The sequence below is a fragment of the Amblyomma americanum genome, chromosome 3 (assembly GCF_052857255.1).
Source record: "Amblyomma americanum isolate KBUSLIRL-KWMA chromosome 3, ASM5285725v1, whole genome shotgun sequence".
In the NCBI taxonomy this organism is placed as follows: domain Eukaryota; kingdom Metazoa; phylum Arthropoda; class Arachnida; order Ixodida; family Ixodidae; genus Amblyomma; species Amblyomma americanum.
This window is the reverse complement of record NC_135499.1, coordinates 46,207,284-46,229,576: the sequence shown is the minus strand read 5'-3', so window position 1 is coordinate 46,229,576 and position 22,293 is coordinate 46,207,284. Positions and strand designations below refer to the sequence as shown.

General features: G+C 47.9%; 1 protein-coding gene across 1 annotated transcript in view; it reads left to right on the top strand.

Moving 5' to 3' along the window:
- LOC144124569 (tubulin monoglutamylase TTLL4-like) overlaps positions 1-22,293 on the top strand; it is a 156,565-nt gene that overhangs the window by 79,168 nt on the left and 55,104 nt on the right. Inside the window, 4 exon segments of the mRNA XM_077657315.1 lie at positions 719-838; positions 5,418-5,516; positions 18,788-18,922; positions 21,593-21,629. Coding sequence (XP_077513441.1) covers positions 719-838; positions 5,418-5,516; positions 18,788-18,922; positions 21,593-21,629 — 391 coding nt within the window.

Sequence of the window (22,293 nt, the reverse complement as noted above, 5' to 3'; positions counted from 1 at the left end):
GCTCCCTGGGTGTCACCAAAACTGCACTCTGTGGTGGAAGTGGTAGCTTGAGTTTCCTGCACTGATTCGTAGAAACCCAGGTGAATCATAATGTTTTTGTCTGTAGACTGGGGCATGTTGATGGCTTTTGCACCGAGTTTTTTAATGCAGTAGCATTTAGGTTGCCATCTCACAAAATATTTCCAGCTTCTCTGTCACAAAATTCCCTGATTGGTTGAGAGAGTTGTAACATGATCAGCACCGCCAAGTTTGAAAATCTGAGGAGCCCAAAAATTTGCAAGTTGGTCCAGCCACGAAAATTCCGAAGGACCCCCAAAATTTTGGAAACAGCGCCACTCTATAAAATGGATTAAGGTGAACTAGTGGGTGGAATAAACTGGATTAGTATGGTCAGGATTAGTATAATCCTATATGATAATTCAATGAAAGGCACTTGAACATTCCAGAAGGTGATGACTCATGCCTTTCATACAAGGGCTGCAACAATGTGTTGCCCATTTTGGTTCAGTCACTGAGGGGAAGCTATTGTGCCATTTCTTTCTACAGGAGCCGTGCATTCGCTGCCACTGCTCCTTCATCTTTTCACTCTTTCTCTCTTTCTGCAGTGTGCCTTTGGTTCACGAAGCCACACTGCCTTCCTTCGTTCTTTCTCTTGTGACGTGCACTCCATGCTAGTTCGAGTGGCCCTTGTGTGAATTTGGGTGGTTTACCTCTGCAGGTACTCGCAGGAGTGTGAGGACCTGTGTGATCGCTACATGCACCTCACCAACTACAGCATCAACAAGAAGAGCGCCACCTACACACCCGGTGGGAGCGGGGACTGCCAGGGACACAAGTGGTACAGCTTGTGCAACTCCTGCTTACTTTCTGGTGGTTGGGGGGCTTCAGATTGGTGGGTTGCATCTCATGCTTCACGCTAGTGACAGGGAAGCCATTGTTTTTTGTAAAGCTGAGCTCCTCATCTGACCTCAGAGGTGGCAATCAGAGGACCTCTCGGGGGCCTGTCATACTACCTACTGCAGCATGTACAGCTATGGCTACAAAATACCGCTTCTGCAAACTGTGGCCTCAATCCTTATGTTGCATTCATTTTCTTTAATTTTTTTAACGCAGCCTCTAACCTCTTGTTGCAATCATGTTTTCTTGTTTTAATCCCCCTTTTCGCTCCCACAATATCCACCCTACCATTATAATTGCAGTCATGTTACATTTGGATAAAGATAGGGCATCGTGTTTTCGGGTTATATTTTTTAGAAACTCGGGAGGGCGGGGGGGGGGGGGGGGGGGGGGGGGGTCAATTATGTGCAATTATTTTAGTTCATATTTTGGCTGAAAATGGTAAGCATGTGCAAATATTCAATAACTGATTATTCTGTTGAATAGTAAAGTGTTTGACATTCGATTTCATCCAAAATGTTTGGTATTCGAAATCTGTCTCGAAGTATTCGTCTTGAGCAAATAACATTTCTGGAATTCTTGCTGTGTGTCTGGTTTCAGTTCAGCCTACCTCATCCAGGATAGCACTGCGGCACGCGTAGAAAAAAACCCCGACTCTGCGCCGTGTGCCTGGACTCTCGCGCATTTGCCACAGCCGGTTTGCACATGCTCGTGGTAACAGACACAAGCTGGCAAAAGTGCGGCACTTAAATATGTACTTCCCGGTGTCTACGGCCGCACGTACCAGCACCAGCACAGCGGCGTGCAGAGATTTAGCAGCGCGATTTGCTTCAGCATGCCACCAGTGTGCGCACGCTGATTGGACCCGACGGGGCAGGCGTGCATGCAGCTGGCTGGTGCTTGGTGCTTTCTGGTGTTCTTGGGGCGATCTGTGCGAGCGCAGTGGCTCCCCATGGAAGCAGATTGCGCTGTGATCAGAGGACGCACGGCTCCCTTGAATTTGCGGAACAAGTCTGAGCTGACTGCAAATCTTGCAGCCACTATTTTCCACGTGAAGTTCACTAAACGAGCGTGATGGCACAAGCAGGAAGGGGGGATAGCACAAGACACATGGAGTGAGCCAGGTAAATGGTGCACATTTCGTGCCCTCGCCACTCATGCCTTTCGGAACCGCACACGGCGACACGTATGCGCCGATCTTCCCAAGCCTGCCTTGAGCGCACCCATGTACATGCTGGCGGTCTGGCGCAACAGAGAGCGCAAAATAGGCGAGTAAATACGGTAGGTGTTGCACTCCACAACTATGTCAGCACCGCATATAGGTCGGCTCCCACTATGTCAGCACCGCATATAGGTCGGCTCCCCCAATTTCCGATCGCTGTTCTTGCAGAAAGTCGACACACCTTCAATGAGTGTGACAAAGATTCAGTGCACTCTGTTTTTTTTTTTTTTTCATGTACTGTCCTTATGTCTTAAAAAAATTCATGGTTTTGAAAATGCCTACTGTGCCATTCAATCTTTATTTTGTGTGTGCCAATATTTTAAATATCTGCTTTGAAATTATTTGAAGAAATTTACCATTCGTTCTGAATTTGCTTCAAACCAAAAACTATTCGCACATGCTTAGTTCTTATTATTTCGCCATCTTCGCCTTTTCATTCTGGGCCCTTCGTACTGCAGGCACAGTGCAGTTCCCACAGCGGCAGATTTGCTTTTGTGTCTAGGCCGGCGGCATTACATCCATCGTATGCCAAGCTCGTGAAAGCGATTATCACATTTCATTTGTGTACACAACGTACAGCGAGATTGTCAGGAGGAGCTTCAGAATGTGCACAGATCTACTGACCCTTCTTCCGGCATTTTGGCAGTTAGTAAAAGTGATTTTTTGCTGAGATTTGAAATTATTGAAGATTTGCACACACCTAATTATTTGATATATCGTGTAAACGTGTGTAAGGGCCGCACCCTGTTTTCCAAAAGGAAATATTAGCAAAAAATAATATCTGTGTAACAGCTGCACCCAAACTTTCCACACGACCCACATGGGAATCGCCTTCGAAATGCATGCGCCGTGGCCTCCGCAATAAGCTCTGGCTTTGAGCAACTGCGCGCTTGATTGCGGAGGCGACACATGTGTACAGGAGCTTCCAGGTGCCACCCACGGATGGTGCCAGAGGCTGCGGCTCATGATCATTGTCAACTTTTTCCTCCGCCGCGAGCTCCCACTATCCATCACCGGCATCAGCATCACGAGCTCTAGCTCCAGAGCGCAGTGCTTTGCTGGTCCCGTGCCCCGACAGATGTGGAGCCGAAACTGCTGCTACAGGGACGTGAACTACCGTGGGCGCATAGTTACAGGTACCTCGGAATAGAGCTCCCGACACAGCGGGCATACCTGGAAGTCTATGAAAGATGCCTCTGTGCGAAGGCGCTACGAAACCAGTGTGTCCTGAGAGCCGAGGTGCTATGGGCGTTCAACAGGTTGGAAGTACTGCGCTCCATTTGGAAGGCGGTGATGGTGCCGGAACTGACCTATGCGAACGCTTTGCTGTGCGTCTCGTCGGGGACCCGAGAATTTCTGGAGCAACGACAGAGAGAGGTGGGACGGCGGGCTCTACGTGCCTACCGTACGTCCCCGAACAAGGCTGTGCAGGGAGACAAGCGGTGGTCCTCCTTCAAAGCACGGGAAGCAGCGGCGAAGATCAATTTCGAGATGCTCTAGTAGACTCTTAGGTAGGAGCGCTGCGTCCATATAGTAGAGCGTTGTCTGGTATACTCGGGTATCTGTACGTGCTAGAAAATAAAGGGTACAAGCGTTGGGGAGCACGTAAGGAGTGTCATTGCCTACAATCACGAACACCAAAGAAACCAGCTGGAGAAAAGGGAAGGTGCGTCAGCGTGTGGTGGCGACGGAGGCAGAGGTGTGGAACACCCACACGGTGGTCAAGCCAGCTCTCGGACTGTACACTGCACTCAAGAGATTGTGCAGTAGCGTTTCTTCTTGAACTCCCTCGGCTGTGCACTACTCTTCGAGGTTCTGGCGGGTGTGCTGCTCATGAAGAGGCAAGCATGGATTGCCGGCCAGGACAATGCGGACGTCATGTGCGCGATGTGCGGGCGGAGAGAGGAAACGAATGAACATGCTGTCCCGACATGTCGATCGCTCCACCCCTGCCAACCGAGTGGATGTACCCTTCCGCAGGCACTGAGCTTTGACTCAGGTCAGCTGACAGAGGGCAGTGCGACCGACAGCGAGGTCAACGAGCAAGAAGCCATTTCCAAGGCCAGGGCGGTCGAAACAACAAAACGCCGTTTTGAAAATTGGAATAGGCTCAAATGATAGGTGGTGGTGACGGCACGGTGCGACAGACTCCGCCGTAGCGTCTCAAAGTTGGCTAGGACTTTGGTGTAAGATCCACCCATTATAAAGGGATAAGTCCCAAAATCCAATCCAAATCCAATCCGTTTTGTGGACATTGAGGAAAAAAAAACTTTTCTTCCTCCATGTTTGTGGCTGTCAAAGGCACGATAGTTGTGGTTCATCATAGTTGTGGCTTTTGTGTGCTGCCGACGAGCATTGCAGTTTTAGCACGATGGGCAAGCACCTTAACTGCTGCAAGGCTGGGAGTTTGCTGTCCAACACGGCAAGTGCGCGGCAGGCAGGAAATTCGACGTGGCCGATAAGTGCGTCCGACAATGGTGCAACCAAAAGGATGCATTGAGGAACACAAGCTGCAAAAAGCGCGCTTTCCGAGGCAAGCCATGCAAGTTTCCCGAACTAGAAGAAGACAAACAGCAACGCGTCGACAACGGACATGCTGCGCAACTTCTTGTGGGATGAGCATGCACCGGAGCACAGCACCAGCTCGGAGTCAGAATAACCGCGAGTGGCGATTGAATGTTGAATAAATGCCGCTTACTTCCTGATTGATGTGTTACTGCTTAAAAAAATTATTTTTTTCGCAAATCGCGTGTATGGGCCGCACCACGAAAATTGGCCCTCAAATCTGAAAAGAAAGTGCGTCCCTTATACATGTTTATACGGTATCATTATTCTTGGAGTCGTCATTGTAGTATTACACGATTTGTTTTTGCTTGCAGTACACAAGTGATAGTTTTTCTTGCTCTTTTTGTCCATAGTCTCATGCCTGACACTCGATAATTTTTGAAGTTGCTCATAAGACAGGACATAGTTGTCTAAAAATGCCGGGATTGATTTTTGATGGTGGTGGAATCCTAGAGGCCCGTGTACTGTGTGATGTGAGTGCATGTTAACGAACCCCAGGTGGTTGAAATTTCCGGAGCCTTTCACTACGGCCCCTTATAGCCCGAGTCGCTTTAGGACGTTAAACCCAAAAAGCCATAAAATATGATCCACGTTTTTTCCTATTGCACCTGTAATTCAGTCTCCTTTCTGATCTGTCACCGATCCCTGCCTATTTTTTATTGTGCACTTCGTGTGGCATGTCGCTAACTTGCCTGGTCTGCTGATGTCGTCCGATGTCCCTGCCCAATTGCAGGTCCATCCGTGCCCTCCAGGGTTACTTAGAGGCACTGGGCGTCGACTTCGCCAGCCTCTGGGACCAGATGACAGACATTGTCGTCAAGACACTCTCCTGGTGAGCACCATTCGAGGCAATGAGATGGGTCTACCGCTAGTGCATTTTCAGTATGCATGTTGCAATATCCATTTGTGACTGCATCTCTTCTGTTCAACGTTAGTTGTGGTTTGAGAAAATGCAGCTGACACCCAGTCAGCTGCGAACTTGCAGAATTGATGTTGCTGATTGTTTTGTAAGCAAGTAGTGTAAAGAACACAAGTCTAATTCGCCACTTCTGTACACGTTAACATGTGTTCTAGTGCTAAAAATGAGAAGAGTTTGTTTGCTGAGGTTTTCTGACGACAGGTGCACATAAAGCACTTTACTCTCAGTGATTCCTACTAGAAAGGGGCTGAGAATTTGTTAAAACTAAGGGAAGCCTTTTCGAAACATCTTTCTAACCTTTTATAAGCGGTAAGCTGTATGCTTGTCTGAAATGCAATCAAATTGTAAAATTGCTGTCAGAATTACTTTATACATTGAATGATATCACTTTGAAGCCGTTTCATCCATTGGTTTTGCAAAAAAAAAGAAGGGGGCACACCTTTGTGCCAACTGCTTATTAAAAAGCATTAAATGGGAAATGTATCTGTACCTTAGTCTTTTCTGCACTTTAGGGGGGACACTGGTCTTAAAGCTATTTTCGTTGTTTTTTGACAGATTTTAATGGAAATGCACAGACTTCCTTAATTTTTTATGCTGATTTCAAATACGCATATTATTTTAGTTTAGGCCAATTAGATTTCAAGATAATTAACAATCAATATACATTGTTTCAGGCCCAAATGGCAAAATAATGGCTTCATCAAAAATTAATTGCAAGACACCGGTGCTTTGGAGCAGGTTCTCCTCAGGCTGCTGCCGCATTTTGCCGGCACCAAGAGTCCAGTCCCAATGGGCAGAGGCTGTGGTTTGGTACCTCATCAGTAGAGGTAACGTGATGGTAGGTGGCCATCACTGCCTTCTGGGTTGCTTCTACGTCTCCATTATGGGATTTCAAAGCCCAGGCATAATGCAGTGGAACCCCGATTATACGACTTTCTCGGGACCGCGAAAAAGCATCGTAAAATGTGGGCGTCGTAAAATCCGAACATACATTATGCTTATAAAAATACTACTTTTTTCGCGCGACGAATTTACGAGAAACTTCAATGTAAACTACTAACATACACTGCAGGGCTTGGAAACCGAAATTACCAAAAAAGTAAATGCGATAAGAATTAATGCTGCAGTACAGGTACCAATCATGCTTTATTCAAACGGACCTTTCCGGCACACCACTGCCCACTGCCGCGATTCCCGCCAGCCAGTGCGAACTTTAAAAAAGTCGGTCAGTGTCTTTTGGACCTTATTTGATCCGTGAACTTGCAAAAGCTTTCGCTCGAGTTGGGCAACGTCCAAAAGGAGGTCCTCTGCGGCGTCGTGCAAACAGATGAAGTTCCGGATGCCGTCTATGTGCCGTAGCACCTCGGCGAACGTCGTATGCACAGGCACGGCATCTGTGGCGTCGTTGTTGTCCTCGTCCAATGTCGCAGTGGTGTTGGCACTAGGAAAAGCCTCCGCAATTGCATCATCCAGCGACACCTCGCCGCAGATCGCAACGTTGTCCACGGCCTCCACGTACTCGGCGAAGGTCGTGGCGAGGTTTAAACCCTCGAAATCGTCGTCGGCGAAGCCTGCATCAGCCTCAACCGGCATCGAGGTCGTTGCGTCCCCAGCAGAGGAGGCAGTCTCTCGCTTAAAGCCACAGGGCTTGAACGAGTTGGCGATTGTGCTTTGCGACATTGCGTTCCACGAACTGGCAATAAAATGCATGGCGTCGAGCACAGTAATCTTTCTTTCCGACTCGCTGCGCTCCATAGCCGCCAGCCGACGCTGCATTAAACGCTTCCGGTACCCTTGCTTCACGCACTTAATGATGCCGGCATCCAGCGGCTGCAGCCGGCTTGTGCAGTTGGGGAGAAAAAAAACAACCTTTACGTTCCTCAGGCTGGGTGTATCGGGTGGGTGGCACGGTGCGTTGTTCACAAAAAGCAATATTTTCCTTGCCTTGAAACCCATTTTACAATCCAACTGCTGCAAAAAATTGCTGAAGAGCGAAGACTTCATCCACGCCTTTTTGTTAAAGTTGTAGCTGCACGGCAGCGTTCTTAAAGCACCGTGGCTTTGCAAATTTTCCGACGAGCACGGGCAGCCTCTCGGAACCGTCCTCGTTAGCACAGAATAGTGCTGTCACCCGCTCTTTACTGCGCTTGCCACCATGACAGCTGTCACCTTTAAACGCAAGCGTTCGCTCGGGCTGCATATGGTAAAAAATACCGCTCTCATCGGCGTTGAAAACGTCGCAGGGCTTGTATGCAGCAGTCATCTCCGGCAGCGACTCCTTCCACTCGTTCACCGTCGAAACGTCCACGGAAGTGCTTTCTCTCCAGGAGCGGTTGTACACAATCCTGTTTCGTTTTTTAAAGCGATCCAGCCACCCGTTCGATGCCTGAAGGTCGTCGATGCCCAGACGGAATGCCACAAGGTCCGCCTTTTCGTTTAGAATGGCGCCGTCCACGTTTATCGCAGAGCTCCGTGCCTGATGCAGCCACCTGACGAGAACGTTTTCTAGCTTCTCATGCTGTCCTTCTTTTGCCGCTTTCCGCCTGAGCCCGAACTTGTTGGCATTTTGCAATATCACCGCTTTGTTTGCCAGGATCGTCTTAAGTGAAGATTCGGGTATCTTAAGGTCCCGGGCAATGCTGGCTTTGGTGGCTCCATGCCGCTTTTCCGCTTCCTCGATAATATGGAGCTTATCACCGAGTGACAGAACTGTCCGCTTTCGGGACATCGTGTGTCGCGTTGCTCCACACAACTCAAAACCTTGCTGAACGCTGGTCGCTAGGATTACAGTGAAGATCACGTGCAGTGAACCTAGGCCTATCCACGCTACCTTGTCGGCGATCTGCTGCTGGGAAACTGGAAAGAAAGAAACGCTTCCCCAACGCGACGAGAGGAGACTCCGCCGAGAAGGGAGGGAGCGAAAGGGAGAAAGTGATTGTGGAGAAGAAAACGTGCAATTTCAGCACAGCGGGTGTCGCGGAGGGCAGCTTGTGGGGGAGAGAGAAACGAACGGTGAGACGAGGCAGGAAAGAAAGCTGCGCCCGCCGGAGCGTGCCGGTCGAGCGAGGTCAAGCACTCCGCATGTGGAGAGACGGCGTGACGAAAGAGATCCGCGGCTCCTTTCTTTCATTCGCCATTCCGTCCCGCGCTTTGCGAGAGTCTTCGTATAACGCGGGTCCGGCATAAAATTGCGTCGGATAACCAGGGTTTTTAATGCATTGCTTCTATGGGGACTTCACCAGGACTGCGTTAATCCGTCCTAAAACTCGGGTCGTCGCGAAACTGGGGGACGTATAACCGGGGTTCCACTGTAGGAGCTTAGTTTTGTTATCAGGTTGCCTGTCAATCTTCCTTTGCCTCCAAGGCTCTCAGTACCTTTGTGCTTGGTCAACAAAGTCCGCAGGGCTGTTCCCATACGTTTCTGTATGTGGTTGATACAGTCTTCCTTCTGTACTTTGATGTATCCATACACATCGGCCTCTTGCACTGCTAGAAAAACCCGACTATCACCATCTGAAAGCATTGTCGCATAGCGAAGGCCATACTTTTTCAAAGACCTTTCAAAAAATATAACGGCTCTCTTAACGTCCATCTCTCCAGCCTTTTTTTTTTTGTTTTTTTGGCATAGGTGCCCAGCCTTCCCGGACTGGTAAGATGGGTCATCTTCTTTCGGAGCTCGCTCACAGCCGGCATAGAAGTTGCTCAATACAACGTAATCAAGCACGAGTCCGGTAAAAAGTTTGATGACGGTGCCCACACCTATGTGGGATGTGTGGCCGCGTGTCATCCAAGTACCATCGTTTGACACTGCGATATTGCCGGCGTTCCCAAAGTCGAGTTCATTATAATGTTCTCGAACTGACAGCGCACACTCTTGTGTCACTTGTTCGGCCGCACGGGCCGCAGCAGGCGTCAACTTCTTCACGTAGTCTTGCCACGTTTTACTGTGAAGACCGCAATGGGATATGTTTAAGCGACGAGAAAATGTCATTCAGAGCTGTCTGCTGGTTCGCAGTGCTCTGCATTGCACAAGCAGCGAGCACATTCACGATGAAAGGATTAACTTTCTGACTGCCACATACCCGCGGCGAAATCCATGAAGACGATGTGTCCCCGCAGTTTGCGCACAAAAGAAAAAGTTTAACAGCGAGGCCGTATTCCCGCTCGCCTTTTGCGAAGCTAACGTCGTCGCCGCCGCATGTTTTACACTTCACGTGTTTCATTGCACTGTTGAGCGAGTCTAGGCAAATGATCGTGAAGCTTGCCTCGTCGCGCGGACAGTCCGCCGAGCTGTCGTCGCGGAAACAAGCAGACTTCCGCTTCGTCGCTGGAGTTGAGGCGAGTTCCTGGAGTTTTCGTTTACTTTTCATTTTCTTTTCAAGCACATCTGAAGGCTCGAGCATGACTGTATCATGGTGGATGCGGTCGCTGCCGCTAGCGGCTTCCCGTGCTGCGGAGCGAGTTAGGCCTACCTGCGGAGCCTCGCCGACCCAATCGTTCGGTGCAGGAGTTTCATCGCTGCCGGCGCGCACATTTGGAGCATGGCACCTTTTGAAGTTATCGACGAGCGACTTCTTCCTTTTCTTGCCACCAAATTTATGCCTTGAATGCACCTTGCGCGCGGAACCAGGCATTGTTGTGCATTTCTTGTGCTGCACGGTCCGGCACAAAGTCGCGTCTCCCAGCGGCCCGGGCGCGCCGAGCAGACGCTGCCAGCCAGCTCTACCAATCGGATGACGACCTGCTGTCACGTGCGCCGCGACAGCCAATAGGATTTCGAATGCCACCTTTCATTTTTTGCTATTTTCTCGCCAACCAACGGGCGAAACGAAGCAGCACTGGCGGGAAATTGAAGGCAAAAGGCGGCTCTTTCAGATGCGACCAAGATGGCTATGGTGCCGCGCATGAAACAGACGCTACGCATCGCGGAAAACTGCCGTTTCGGCACAGATTTCAGCTCAAATTATGGCGACACGGATTATATAAATTGGTATTGTGATCAAAATACTGAACTTAGAGGTGAGAAATTTAGCAGATAGGTAGATAGATAGCCGGTGATCTCGAAAATAACATTTTCAGGAAAACGATTTTTTTTCGGCATTTTTCGGCCCGAAAGACCCGTTTCCCCCCTTAAGAAAAGTTGCTTTAGTATTGAAAATTGCTCCAGGAAGTATTATGAGGCACTTGAATGAAAGGAAAGGCTCAAAAGTTGAACAAATTGCGAAAAAGTTTTTTTTCCTGGCCAACTGAGCCGCACCAGAGAGGCATAGAGTGAACTCATTAATTCGATCCCCTTTAATTTGGATATTCGAATAATTCGAACTAGGAGCAGGGTCCTGGCCAATGCCCAAGTAAGTACAGTCAAACCGCGTATTAATGAACACAGATATTGCGAATTATTGGCTATATCAAACTGTTCCTAAATATTTTTAACAAACATGCATTTCTTACTTTATATATCAAGCGTGGTTTGTTATAAAATGGATATATAGAATTGCAGAGCGCCAAGTTGTGCCCGCTCGGATGGCAGGTGACTGGTGGTGGAGTGCCAAGCATTTGTGCCATGGTTCACGCTTTATCTCGCATCCGCCAACAGCACCACAGAAGACAGCTAGAAGCCAAGCTCTCGGCACCCGTTTTCGTCTCTCGCACCTGCCGAAAGTGCCTCTGAACCAGCAATACAATCGGTTATTTTGTAGCTTTCCGGCTGTCATCTCTGTTCATGTTGGCTGTCACGGAGCGTAACCAGTGAAAACGGCGAGCACTTTCGTCTTGGCGTCCGATTTTTTACGAGACACTGCTGTAATGCAAGGAAGTCACCCTAGCCGGCATTTGATCTGCCGCCGCCGCATGCTGCGGTGCTGTGTGGCGAAGCCAATTGGCGCTCTGTTTTGCGCTCTTGGCTTGGCGCTCTGTTTTTTGCGGCCTTTGCAATCGCCGCGAACGGCTTCAAAACGGTGCTAAAACTACAGAAAATGTCTTTCCCAGTAGCAAAATTTTGCTTCTTCATTGAGAGTTTTTTTGCGACATTTATATTACAAATTTTGGCTATATCGAACTATATTGCTATTTTTTACCAGTTCGTTATAACGAGGTTTGTCTGTATATGGCATCTGACGCTCGTTTATTTGGACATGGCGGGCTCACACCTGTTAATTCAGATGGAGGTCGCGTCAAAGGAATGATTCGCGCATCCAACAATTATTCAGATAGACCTCTGAAAAACACCTGTTAATTCAGATGGAGGTCGCGTCAAAGGAATGATTCGCGCATCCAACAATTATTCAGATAGACCTCTGCAAACCTGAATTGCATGAAACAGTAGTGCCCGTGCACGTCAGACGTGCACACTATGGCAGCTGTGACGACGATGGCCAGGCCCTATTGCTGAAATTTAGCCCAGCCATATACTGTATAATCTCATTATAAGAGACCTCGATAGTGCCCAGGGTTTTGGTCTGTTGTAAGAGAAGTCTGTAAATCCAAATACTGTTACAACAGACTTTGGTCTATAACCACACAGAGTCTGTTGTAAACAGAATACACGACATGCAATGCCTGCCGACAACATATGCTTTATTGATAACTTAGCACTTCTTAAAGAAGTTCATCAACTTTGGCTGAACCGAATAAGTAACAGCTTTTGACACAATTTGTGCCTCCATTAGCACAAGGTGATTGACTTCTTCAGGTGCAGCGTTTTGCTCAAAGTATGATTTTAGGCCTTGGATATGCTGGAGTGCTTCGGAGGTGGTAACCTTTCAAGGGGCAGTGGCACCTTCATCCTCTTCGTCATCCTGGTCTTGGTCAATGGCAGGCACTCTCCTGACTTGGGCAACAATCTCGTCGTCCGTCAGCTGTTCCGTGCTGACCAATTCAGCATCCACGCCCGCATACTCTGCAAAATCTTGTGTGCCGAATGTTTCTTGCACAGCTGCCCATAGTGCTGGATCTGGCTGGTCTGGATCCTCTGCCAGAGGTGCTGGTGGCTCATTGTTGTCCAAAATAAATCCAGCTTTATGAAAACAATTCTTAATAATGTTTGCATCGAGTTGCTCCCACAATGCTGAGATTATCTGTACAGAAAATTTCAAGTCTATCACAGACTCCCTCTTCTGTTGCATGTCATAGAGCAGGCGCTCTGCAAGGCGAGTGCGGTATCTTGCCTTGAGAGGGTGAACAGCACCCTGGTCTATTGGCTGTGCTTTTGAAGTTGTGCCAGGAGGAAAATATAACACTTTGGTGGCCTGCAGCTCTGGTACTTGCATATGGCTCGAGCAGTTGTCAAGGAACAGTACCAAATTCCTCTTCTCGTTCCTCATCTTGCTGTCAAAGTTCAGCAGCCATTTGTTAAAGATGTCTTTCGTTATCCAGGCACTTTTGTTGGACTCCCAGTCTACAGGAATGTGCACTTTGTGCAAGCATAAGGGCCTTTTAGACTTCCCTATGACAAGGAGCTTTACTTTCTCGCTCCCATCCATATTGCAGCAGAGAAGAATGCTCACACGTTCTTTAGACTGCTTCCCCCGTGACATGCATCTGCAGAGAAAGCCAGCGTCTTTCCCGGTCTCAGTTTGTAAAAAAGTCCGCTTTCGTCAGCGTTGAAAATATCTCGCAAAGCGTAGCCTGCAAGCAGACCCGGCAGCGAATGGTCTTTCCAGCCCGCCACCACACTGTCGTCGACGCTGTCCGACTCCAGAAATGCACTTAAGGGGGTCTTGAAAACTTTTTTTTTTGTTTCTTAACACAGCTTCCTGAAAATTGGCATGCAGATATATCTTTGAATGCTAATCCCAAATATATATTCAGATTTTATATATCTAATCTAGAAATGAAGATATGGCAAAAATAATTTATACCACTTAGGTGTTTTCTTACGTGCCATTATGGTGATTTCTTAATTAAAAAACTAGTTTTAAAGTAATGCTGTCATTTTTAAGGGCCCATTGCACATCCTAAAGCTAAAGAAATTTTTAAAATGTCATCACATAGGTCATGAATGAATAACAAAGTAGGAAAAAGAAAACAATGTGGGAGTAATTAGCTTATATCTGACCTAATTGCTAGTCTATTGGGTTTAATGAAAATTGGAAACCTTTAGGATGTAGCTGAGGTGTTGCTGAAAAAAATGATACCTACTTCAATAAAATCAGTCGATGAAAACATTATGAAAAGTTCCGTAAGGCAAAGGCATTTGATCGAAAAAGCAAAGCTGAAAAAATTGCATTCAAAGTTTTGCTTACTCTGCCATTTTTGTTTACTGATCATATGGAAAAATTTAATGCTTTAGCATGCAGCCCAGTCATCGCTGAACACAATAACACCAAATTTACAGAAATCTGTTCATGTAAAGATTGTGAAAACCTCTGTATTGCATTGACACTTGACAAAAAAAAAAAAGCTCAGAAAATCACTTGCTATTTTCTTTGAATCTGCCACACATTCACAAAAGTCCTGGGCAGTAGTCCTGGGTGCTGTCAGGCTTGTGCTTCTTGGCCATCCTCTTCACCCTTTCAGCATTTGTGTGACCCTTATCAGACCTGCACAGCCTCTGTTTATCTTTTTCAAGGCTCGTACCAATGAGGCAGCTCCCAGGCCTGTAACCAAGCTGTGCTGCAACAGCTCTGCTGGTTGCTGCCATTCCTTGGTTGAAGCGAGAAACTGCTTCTTGCGAGGTTAAAAACAGGACAGTGAGGAGTGTCTAATGCGAATGTTCAAGCTTCAGCTTAGAGCGCACGTCTTGGCGCTCTGCCAAGTTCGCCACGTCAAGCCCTGCTGCACTACGAAAGAGGAGGCGACCCAGGTAGATGTTCGCAGCTCGATTTCTGTCGTGGAACGCCAGAAGTGGCGACGAAAAGAGCGCGACATGAAAACTCAAATAGAGCAACTCAAACGAACTGTGGACATGTATAAGGAGGAGCTCAGGCGAGTGAAAGAGGAGTGCAATATCGCTGCGTTTACCGGTGTTGTCAAAGCGGTGAGCGAGCAGCACTTGGGTGCAAGCATTCTCGTCGATCAAATCAAGAATTTCGGCAAGAGCAGACCCAGCTGGTCAGAGGTAGTAGTGCGTCACTGCATTATTCTTAGAAATCTATCAACCCGGGCCTATGAGCATATCCGCAAAGAAGGCATCCTGAAGCTGCCAAGCCGGTCTACTCTACAGAGATTCCTAGGAGTAAATTCTGGCGAGGTAGGGTTCACTTCCCTGGTGAAAGAACGGCTTTAGGTGGAGGCAAGCAACCTAAAAGCCGAACAAGCTAAAGTGTGCTCCTTAGTTGTGGACGAGATGCGAATTCAACAGAGACTGCAGTACAACAAGCAAAGAGATGTGTTTGTGGGAGAAGTTGATCTGGGAAATAGCGTTCAAAAAACAGCTGGACTGGCTTGGAGCTGAAGGTGAACAGCGCCTGCTCGTGCAGCAGGCCATCGACATACTAGGCGTCTAACGTTTTGTGCCTGAAAAAAGTCTTATGCTACTACTATACTCATTAATGCACGCTTGTATACGTATGAAAACAATGTATAGGTAGCCAACAACGTGACCATTCTCCCACGTTGTGTATTTTTGGAGACAATGGAAGCTGCGCTGTAGCAAAGCGCGGCGTTTTCTACGCTACGTATTACTACTGCGTCGTCTGCTCAATCCAGGGCTGCGCGCGCCACCTGGGAGAGGCCTCGCGTACTTGCGCGAACGGCGCCTGGCAACGGCCCCAGCCGCCATTGACCAGGCACAGAAAAATAGAGGAGGCTATGGCTTGGCGCGCTGCCAAGGTCCGCGCTGCGCGCGCGTGTCGGAGCGTTGAGCACGCGAGCTCGGTTCAGCCGCGTCCGTCGGCACCGAAGCGGCGTATGGAAACTCCGAAGTAGGCTTAGGTCAGCCGGCTCGGCCGCTTCCGACGACACGGAATGCGAAGCGACTTGCAGCGTATCAAAAGTCGACATTTTCGACGGGCTTAGTCCAGGCACATCCACAGGCACTGCAGAGACTTGCAGTAACACCGAAGTTGACGCCGATCAGCATTGTCCAGCCGCGTCCACCGGCGATGCTGGCGTCAACAGGGTTTGTTCAGCCGCGTCCACCGGCGAAGCTGTTGTTGGCGAGCTCAGTCCAGCCGCATCCACCGAGGGTACAGCAGCTTGCGGCATCACCGAAGCTGCAGTTCTCGACGATGCAGCGCTCTACTTATTCCATGCGCGTCTCTTTTTGCTGACTGCTTTTCGCGTGCTTGCTTTCAAGCGCGCGTCTCGGGCCATCGTGACACGGAACAAAGACACCAGTCAGGCAAATACACGCAAAAGCACGAAATTCGAGGCTAAAAGAAGCGATTAAATAGCCAAAATATCTACAATAATGATAAGGAAAAAGGCAGAACGAAAAATACTAGCAAACAAAGAGGAGCGCGAAAAATGACGGGCGCGCAGGCGAAAGCAGACGACGGGAAGGAACTGAACAACGCGGCTGCGGTGGGGGCAAGGCATGCGTCACGGCCAATCAGAGGGCTGCGCCTCGAGGAGGCGCCCGTTTTACCCAATCGGCGGATGTCTCGCGACGCTTTCCCCCCTTGCGGACGGGTGCTGATGGCTCCGCTGTTTCCCCCCCCCCCCCCCCCCCCCTCCCTCCCTAACCCCACCGACTATTCAAAGAATCTCAATTCCGCTGTGCGAGGGTCTACAGCGTGCCGAGAGGCGCCAAAATGGCGAGCTGCTTTCAAACGAGACCAAGATGGCGCCGATCGGTTCGCGTCGCGCGGAGCTACGGCAGCTTGATAATGGGGCAAACCTTCGCGCTTGGCGTTCAATTTCGGCTCACCGACGTTTCTAAATTTCCGGTTTTTTCATACTTTGAGTTGGAATTCAGCTAAAATATTTTGTAGAGGCATAGTTGGGACGTTAAAGACTTCAAAATCGCAATTTTTGAAAATTGCCATTTTTGACCATTTTTCGCGATTTCAAGATTCCGTGCCGCGATTTGAATCGGTTTAGCCACCCTTCACTGCATTTGAAGTCGTGGTCTAAAGTGACGGCAAGTTGTTCCGCCCGTTTCCGCAGCAGAAAACCATTCACAGGTATGTTTCGAGAACGGACGTCACGAAGCCATACCAGCAGTGACTCCTCGACGTTCGGATACGAAGCCTCGCGGAATCAGAACCTCTTCGGTTGCAGGTCGCCGGTTACCTGCTTTGTTAGAATCGCATCCTTGTTCTTCACGCATCCTTGTTCTTCGCATCCTTGTTCTTCACGCAGCAGACAAATCTTTTCTTGACCAGTCTGGCTGAAAGCGGAGCAGGGGTTGTCGATTTATGTTTAAAGTCGTCCTCTGCTTTTTTTTTTTTTTCAGCGAGCCGTGGCTACGAGCTGAGCATCGACAGATTTACGTTCGGAGTTTGTTGGTACGCAGCGGCTGTAGATGACGATAGCAAAATGGCACCCGCCGTCATTGCTCGTGCCATCAGTCGCCACGATCCGAGGAACGCTTGAATATAGGCCACATTTACTGCCGAAAAGTCCGCTGTAGCGAAGTGCGAATCCAAATTATCTCCAAAATCTGGTCCGCTCTATCCGAATGTCCGTTGTAGCCGAATCCGCAGTAAGCGAAGTTCAGTCAATGGAAGAGAGAGGAAAATCGACCAAACATCGCAAATCGGTATGTTATATCTGAATATCTGTTGTAACCGGATCTGTTGTAACGAGATTATACTAGTTTCAGTTTTACTTTCTTTGACTTCATGCCATCCTGCAGCTGCCATCGGGCGCATTGCTCCTCACTGTCCTTTTATTTTTATTCTGGAATGGTGTCATGCCGTTCTAACGCCTAACTATACTTCCCTCGCATCTACGTGCTTCTTCCACTCTTCTAGCATGCTGAAATGTGCTGTTCACAGCCCATGCGATGAAGCATCCTCAAAAGCGGGATGAGGCCGTTTGTGAAGAGGCACCATTGCTACTCTGTCACACGGGGAAAGAGGTGCACAGGCCTCTGTGATTTTGCAGCAATTCTTCGACATTCCTGACTCTGTGCACAAAGCAGAGCACTTGACGAAACCACAGAAAATCGTAGTAGTCGCTTGGTTGTCATCTCAAATGTAGGCAACCATCATTCAAGTGTTCATTAGATAATATTTCTGTGCTGAAAACAGGTGGCTGTCCTTTGAGGGCCATTTGATAATATGAACTTTTAGATAATTTGAACATTTTTCTGGCCCTTTGAAGGATTAGCTAAGGATAAAAACATACCGAGTTGTTTGTTTGACAGTTCAGTAGTGTTCAGTGGGTAAAAATATGATACGTAGTGGCACCGTCAACCGTTTTTCTGCACCTGAAGCATATGGGACAACATGTGTCCAGCTGCCCTAAAAAAAAGTAAATACACTTAATGTCCACAGCATTGAACGCAAATTTTGAGCAAACCAGAAGTTCATCTTAATTAGGTTCGGGCTGGTGAGGGTCTTCTGTGAAACTTGCATCTGAAACAAGTGAAAATACAAACAAAACAAACATACCATTGCAAGTAAAACAGCACATAAGTGCAAACGAGAAATAAAATTAAAGAGGAAGAAACAAAGAATACAGAATACAGGCAACATCTGAATAAGGGCGCCTTCACACCAATGGCTTGCAAAAGAGCATGCCTAGTTTTGGTCACTTCACTGCATTTGTTGAGTTGAAAGATGTTTTTATGCAGTCACTGGCTGATTGGCTTTTCACACTGCAACTTCAGGTTGCAAATCTCTTCAGTTATTTAACACGCCCTGGGGAACGATGCCATTAGTACACGTTTTTTCCATTTACATCTGGCTTCCTGGAATGGTGGCCTCCACCATTGGCAGCTCTGCAACTATTGCTCTCTGATGTATAACTTGAAGCAGTACTTGGTGTTCGACTGCAGCGGTGGCCAAGTGGTCGAGCATCCGCCTCGCATGCGGGAGGTGCAGTGTTCGATCCTCAGTGCCGCCGGGTACCCACCGGTGATACAATGGGTACAAGCTTTCCCCTGGTCTGGTGCTCATCTGATTTAGGGTGAAATGCTTGGGAAATGGGTCTTTGACCCCACCTTGAGAATTCGAAAATACCTTGTGCCATGGCGCTCTTTGGCCTTGCACCATAAAAATCCATAATCATCATCAGTACTTAGTGTTTCTTTTTGATGTTTCTAAAGTAATCTTGTTGTGCTTTGCATGGTGCAGTGCTGAGGGCCCCATGAACCGGCTGATCCAGCGGCATACATCAAGCCGCTACACGTGCTATGAGCTGTTCGGCTTCGACATCCTGCTTGACGAAGAGCTCAAGCCCTGGCTGCTTGAGGTCAACATCTCACCCAGGTGCGGACCATTGGTCACCTCAATCTGTGGCCGCTGTGGCTGTTCTTTTGCCCCCATGTGCGGCGTCCCAATAGCTGCGGTCACATTCTCAAAATCATTGCCCGCAGTAGCTGTGCATTTCAGCACACCACTGCAAAGTGGGCTGCCTGCTGATACTCCTGACTGTTTCTTCAGTGCTGGTGCATTCTGTTAAGCATCTCTATTGACGTAAGAGAAACTTGCTGCTGGCGTTGGTTAACACGTTGAGCCACCTGTGTTCAAACACGAAAGAACAAGCAGGTGCACAGTTGTGTGTGTTTTCATTAGCAGTGCTTCCAAGTGTTGATAAACCGCCGCGGTGGCATGCTGGAGACACATGTACTTTGTGATGTTAATGCGCATTAAAGAACCCCAGATGGTCGAAATTACCCAGGGCCCTCCACTACGGCATCCCTCATAGCCTTAGTCGCCTTAAGATATTAAGCCCCATAAATACAAACCAAACCAATCCAAGTGTTGATATACCACCTGTGCGGTACTGTTGTGCACATCTTGTGTGTGTACCAAGTGTTTGAGTTAAGGGGTCTTAGAGAAAATTTTTAAAATGTTTGACTTAGCAAAATGAAAACTTCAAGTATTATGTATTTTAGTGTGCTGATTTCAAATATGGTGTTCATTTTTGTGTATAATATGTCATTTCTTATTAATTCAAGAATTTCTGTAAAAATTATTGCAACAACTTTTTGAAAAGATTGGCTACACAGATTTAAATAAATTTTATCCCAGTGGATTCTACTATTATTAGTGCTTGCCGCTTGCAATAAGGGTACTTTCATTGTTCTAGCCTTCCTTACAATGTTTTTAATTTCACATAAAAGTGGCGAGGAAAAAGGTGATTTTTCTTTTTGCTCTTCAATATTTTACCATTTTATTAAGAGTGCTGTTAATGGTTTTATTGCAAGCTCCAATCATTCAGCTTTCAAATAAAACAAGAATGGTGAAAATTGCGCGAACCAAAGCCGGGAAAAGCTTGTCAGCAGTGTATAGGGCGGTGCAAAAAATGAAACTTGAGAAAAACTCAAAAAACGAAATGAAACATTTTGAAGCTGGGGAAGCACATTACAGTGCTTAATTTTCCAAAACAAACAGCTTAGAAGGCCCTTTGTGAATAGTCTGAACCACATTTTTTCCGTTGCCGCCGCTTAGCAAGCTGCAAAAATGATTTCGAGGGTGCACACTGTACTGTGAAGCAGTCTGTCGATCGCCACCTAATCTACGATCACGTTGGTAGCTCCGCAGGCAATGGCGGGTTGGCGTCTACATGCTGGTTCACTAGCGTCCACATCTTGCGCTAGGTTGCAGAAATTGCTGCCAAACTGGCGATTTTATCATCGCCGTGCTTCGCAATTCCTTGTGATCAGCGCTGGGCAGAAATGTGTCTACTCTGACCCACTGCTGCCAATCTCACCCGAGCCCGCAACTTTGAAGGCGAACGCCGAAGCTGGTAAAGAAGAGCTTATCGCGACCGCTGAATTGCACTCCTGTGCCTTGTTATTTCTTGTTCCGATCACTCTTTGTGAAGTAAAACCATCCTCCGGCTCTCAGTCATCCGCTGCAGCCGCGATGTGCACCGTGCTCGGAACGAACGCCGGAACGGCTGCCAAGGTCGCGTCACCCGCCGGTCCACGCTCAGGTACTCCCCTGCTGCTGGTTGACATCACTGCCGACGAACATGTGTCTTCCGCTTGCTTTCTGTGGCCTTTTTTACATTTTTCCCCAAACTTATGCGCGCTGCGAACTTCCCCTACGGCTTCCCGCCACAATGGTCTTTTTCAAAATGGCGTCGCAAGACGAGCATGGAGCGTTAAAGAAAAATAGTGCCGACCAATGAGGCGCTTGAATTTCGCCACATGGTGTCCAACAGCCAATAGCATTGCTGCATTTTATATTTTGTTTTCTGTCTTTTTTTTCGGCAACCAACCGCAGTAGACCTTTCGTTCTGGCAGGAAGGAAAGCTGAGGCGTCGCTCTTTCAAACGAGACCAAAGTCGCCTAGCTACGCCGGCTACTTGTGATGCGACACGCGACGCAAAACGGGCATTTCCTAACCGATTTTCGCGAGGTCTCTTGTCAAAATTGCATCTTTGCGTGTCGATTTCTCATAAACTACGCGGTATTCAGCCATGAAACTTGCAATTAAGATGGAAAATGATGAGACATATCCAGCTATGACGAAATTGAAAAGTCGATTTTTTTGCTATTTTTTGGTCCTGAAGACCCGCGTCCCTCCTTAAGCGTGTTTTTGACTAAACCAAGCATAGCAATAAAAAAAAGGGACACCTAATTACATTGGGTATTAGCCGTGTGGTTGCACCCGAAGTTGTTGATGCCTTTACGAGAAGCGACTGGCAGGACTTATGAGACCCAGGTTGCTTTTCCCGAGTGGTGCAAAGAAGGAGTTCCCACAAGCCTTCGTTTCGTGCGGATAGTTCTTTGGGAGGCTGTTGACTTAGCACTTGAGCCTTGCTGTTGTCTAGGTAATTTCATTCTTTGTCATTAGTCTACACCACCTGCCACGGTTGGCAGGTGGTGAGCTGCAGGTTATTAGAGCTGTTGTAGGGCTATATTTTTGTTTTCGTGGAAGGGAGACTGGCTTCAAGAACTCATGTCTGTTTGATTTTGCTTTGTGCAGCCTGCGATCTGCCACTCCAGTGGACCATGCAGTCAAGGTATGTGCTCATCAGGGATTTTTGAAGAAAATATATCATCATGCGCTATGCTCCGCGACAATGTTTTCTGGCAATAGAGCGGAAGCTATGGAGCCGAAACGCTCTCTCTTCCCGTGCAGTGGAATACAATCCTTGCTTCAAGTTGCAAGTTTTGTCTGAAATCGTAATATATTCCCAGTACTGTATTTACACGATTGCTAGTCGACTCGAATGTAAGTTAACCCCCCCATATCTCACGTCAGGAAAAAAAAAGAATGATTCACGGATGTGAAGTCAGATGAAGAGCGTTAGCTAAGTTGTTTTCACTTATGCTTTCGACTGTGCTTTACATTATTATTAGCAATGATTATTAATGTGCACCTTCGTTATATCCGAGGCTTAAATTCGTTATATCCGAATTTCACTCCCAGGTCCCAAATTCGGATACCAATGTGTACGTCGTTGGTACCACCCACATCCCTCTGCGACCACCGGTTCGCCCGCCATAGCCCTCCGAAGGTTGCCTCTCATTACGGTTTCGGGGAGTAAAGTTTGTCAGTATGAATTCCGGACACGCGCTAGGCTTCAAATTGACTAATAGCTTTGTGCGCCGAATCGTGCCGATTCGTTTGCCACCACTCCGAACCCTCTGCGCCAGATGGGTGGGCCACAGTTTTTTCACCAA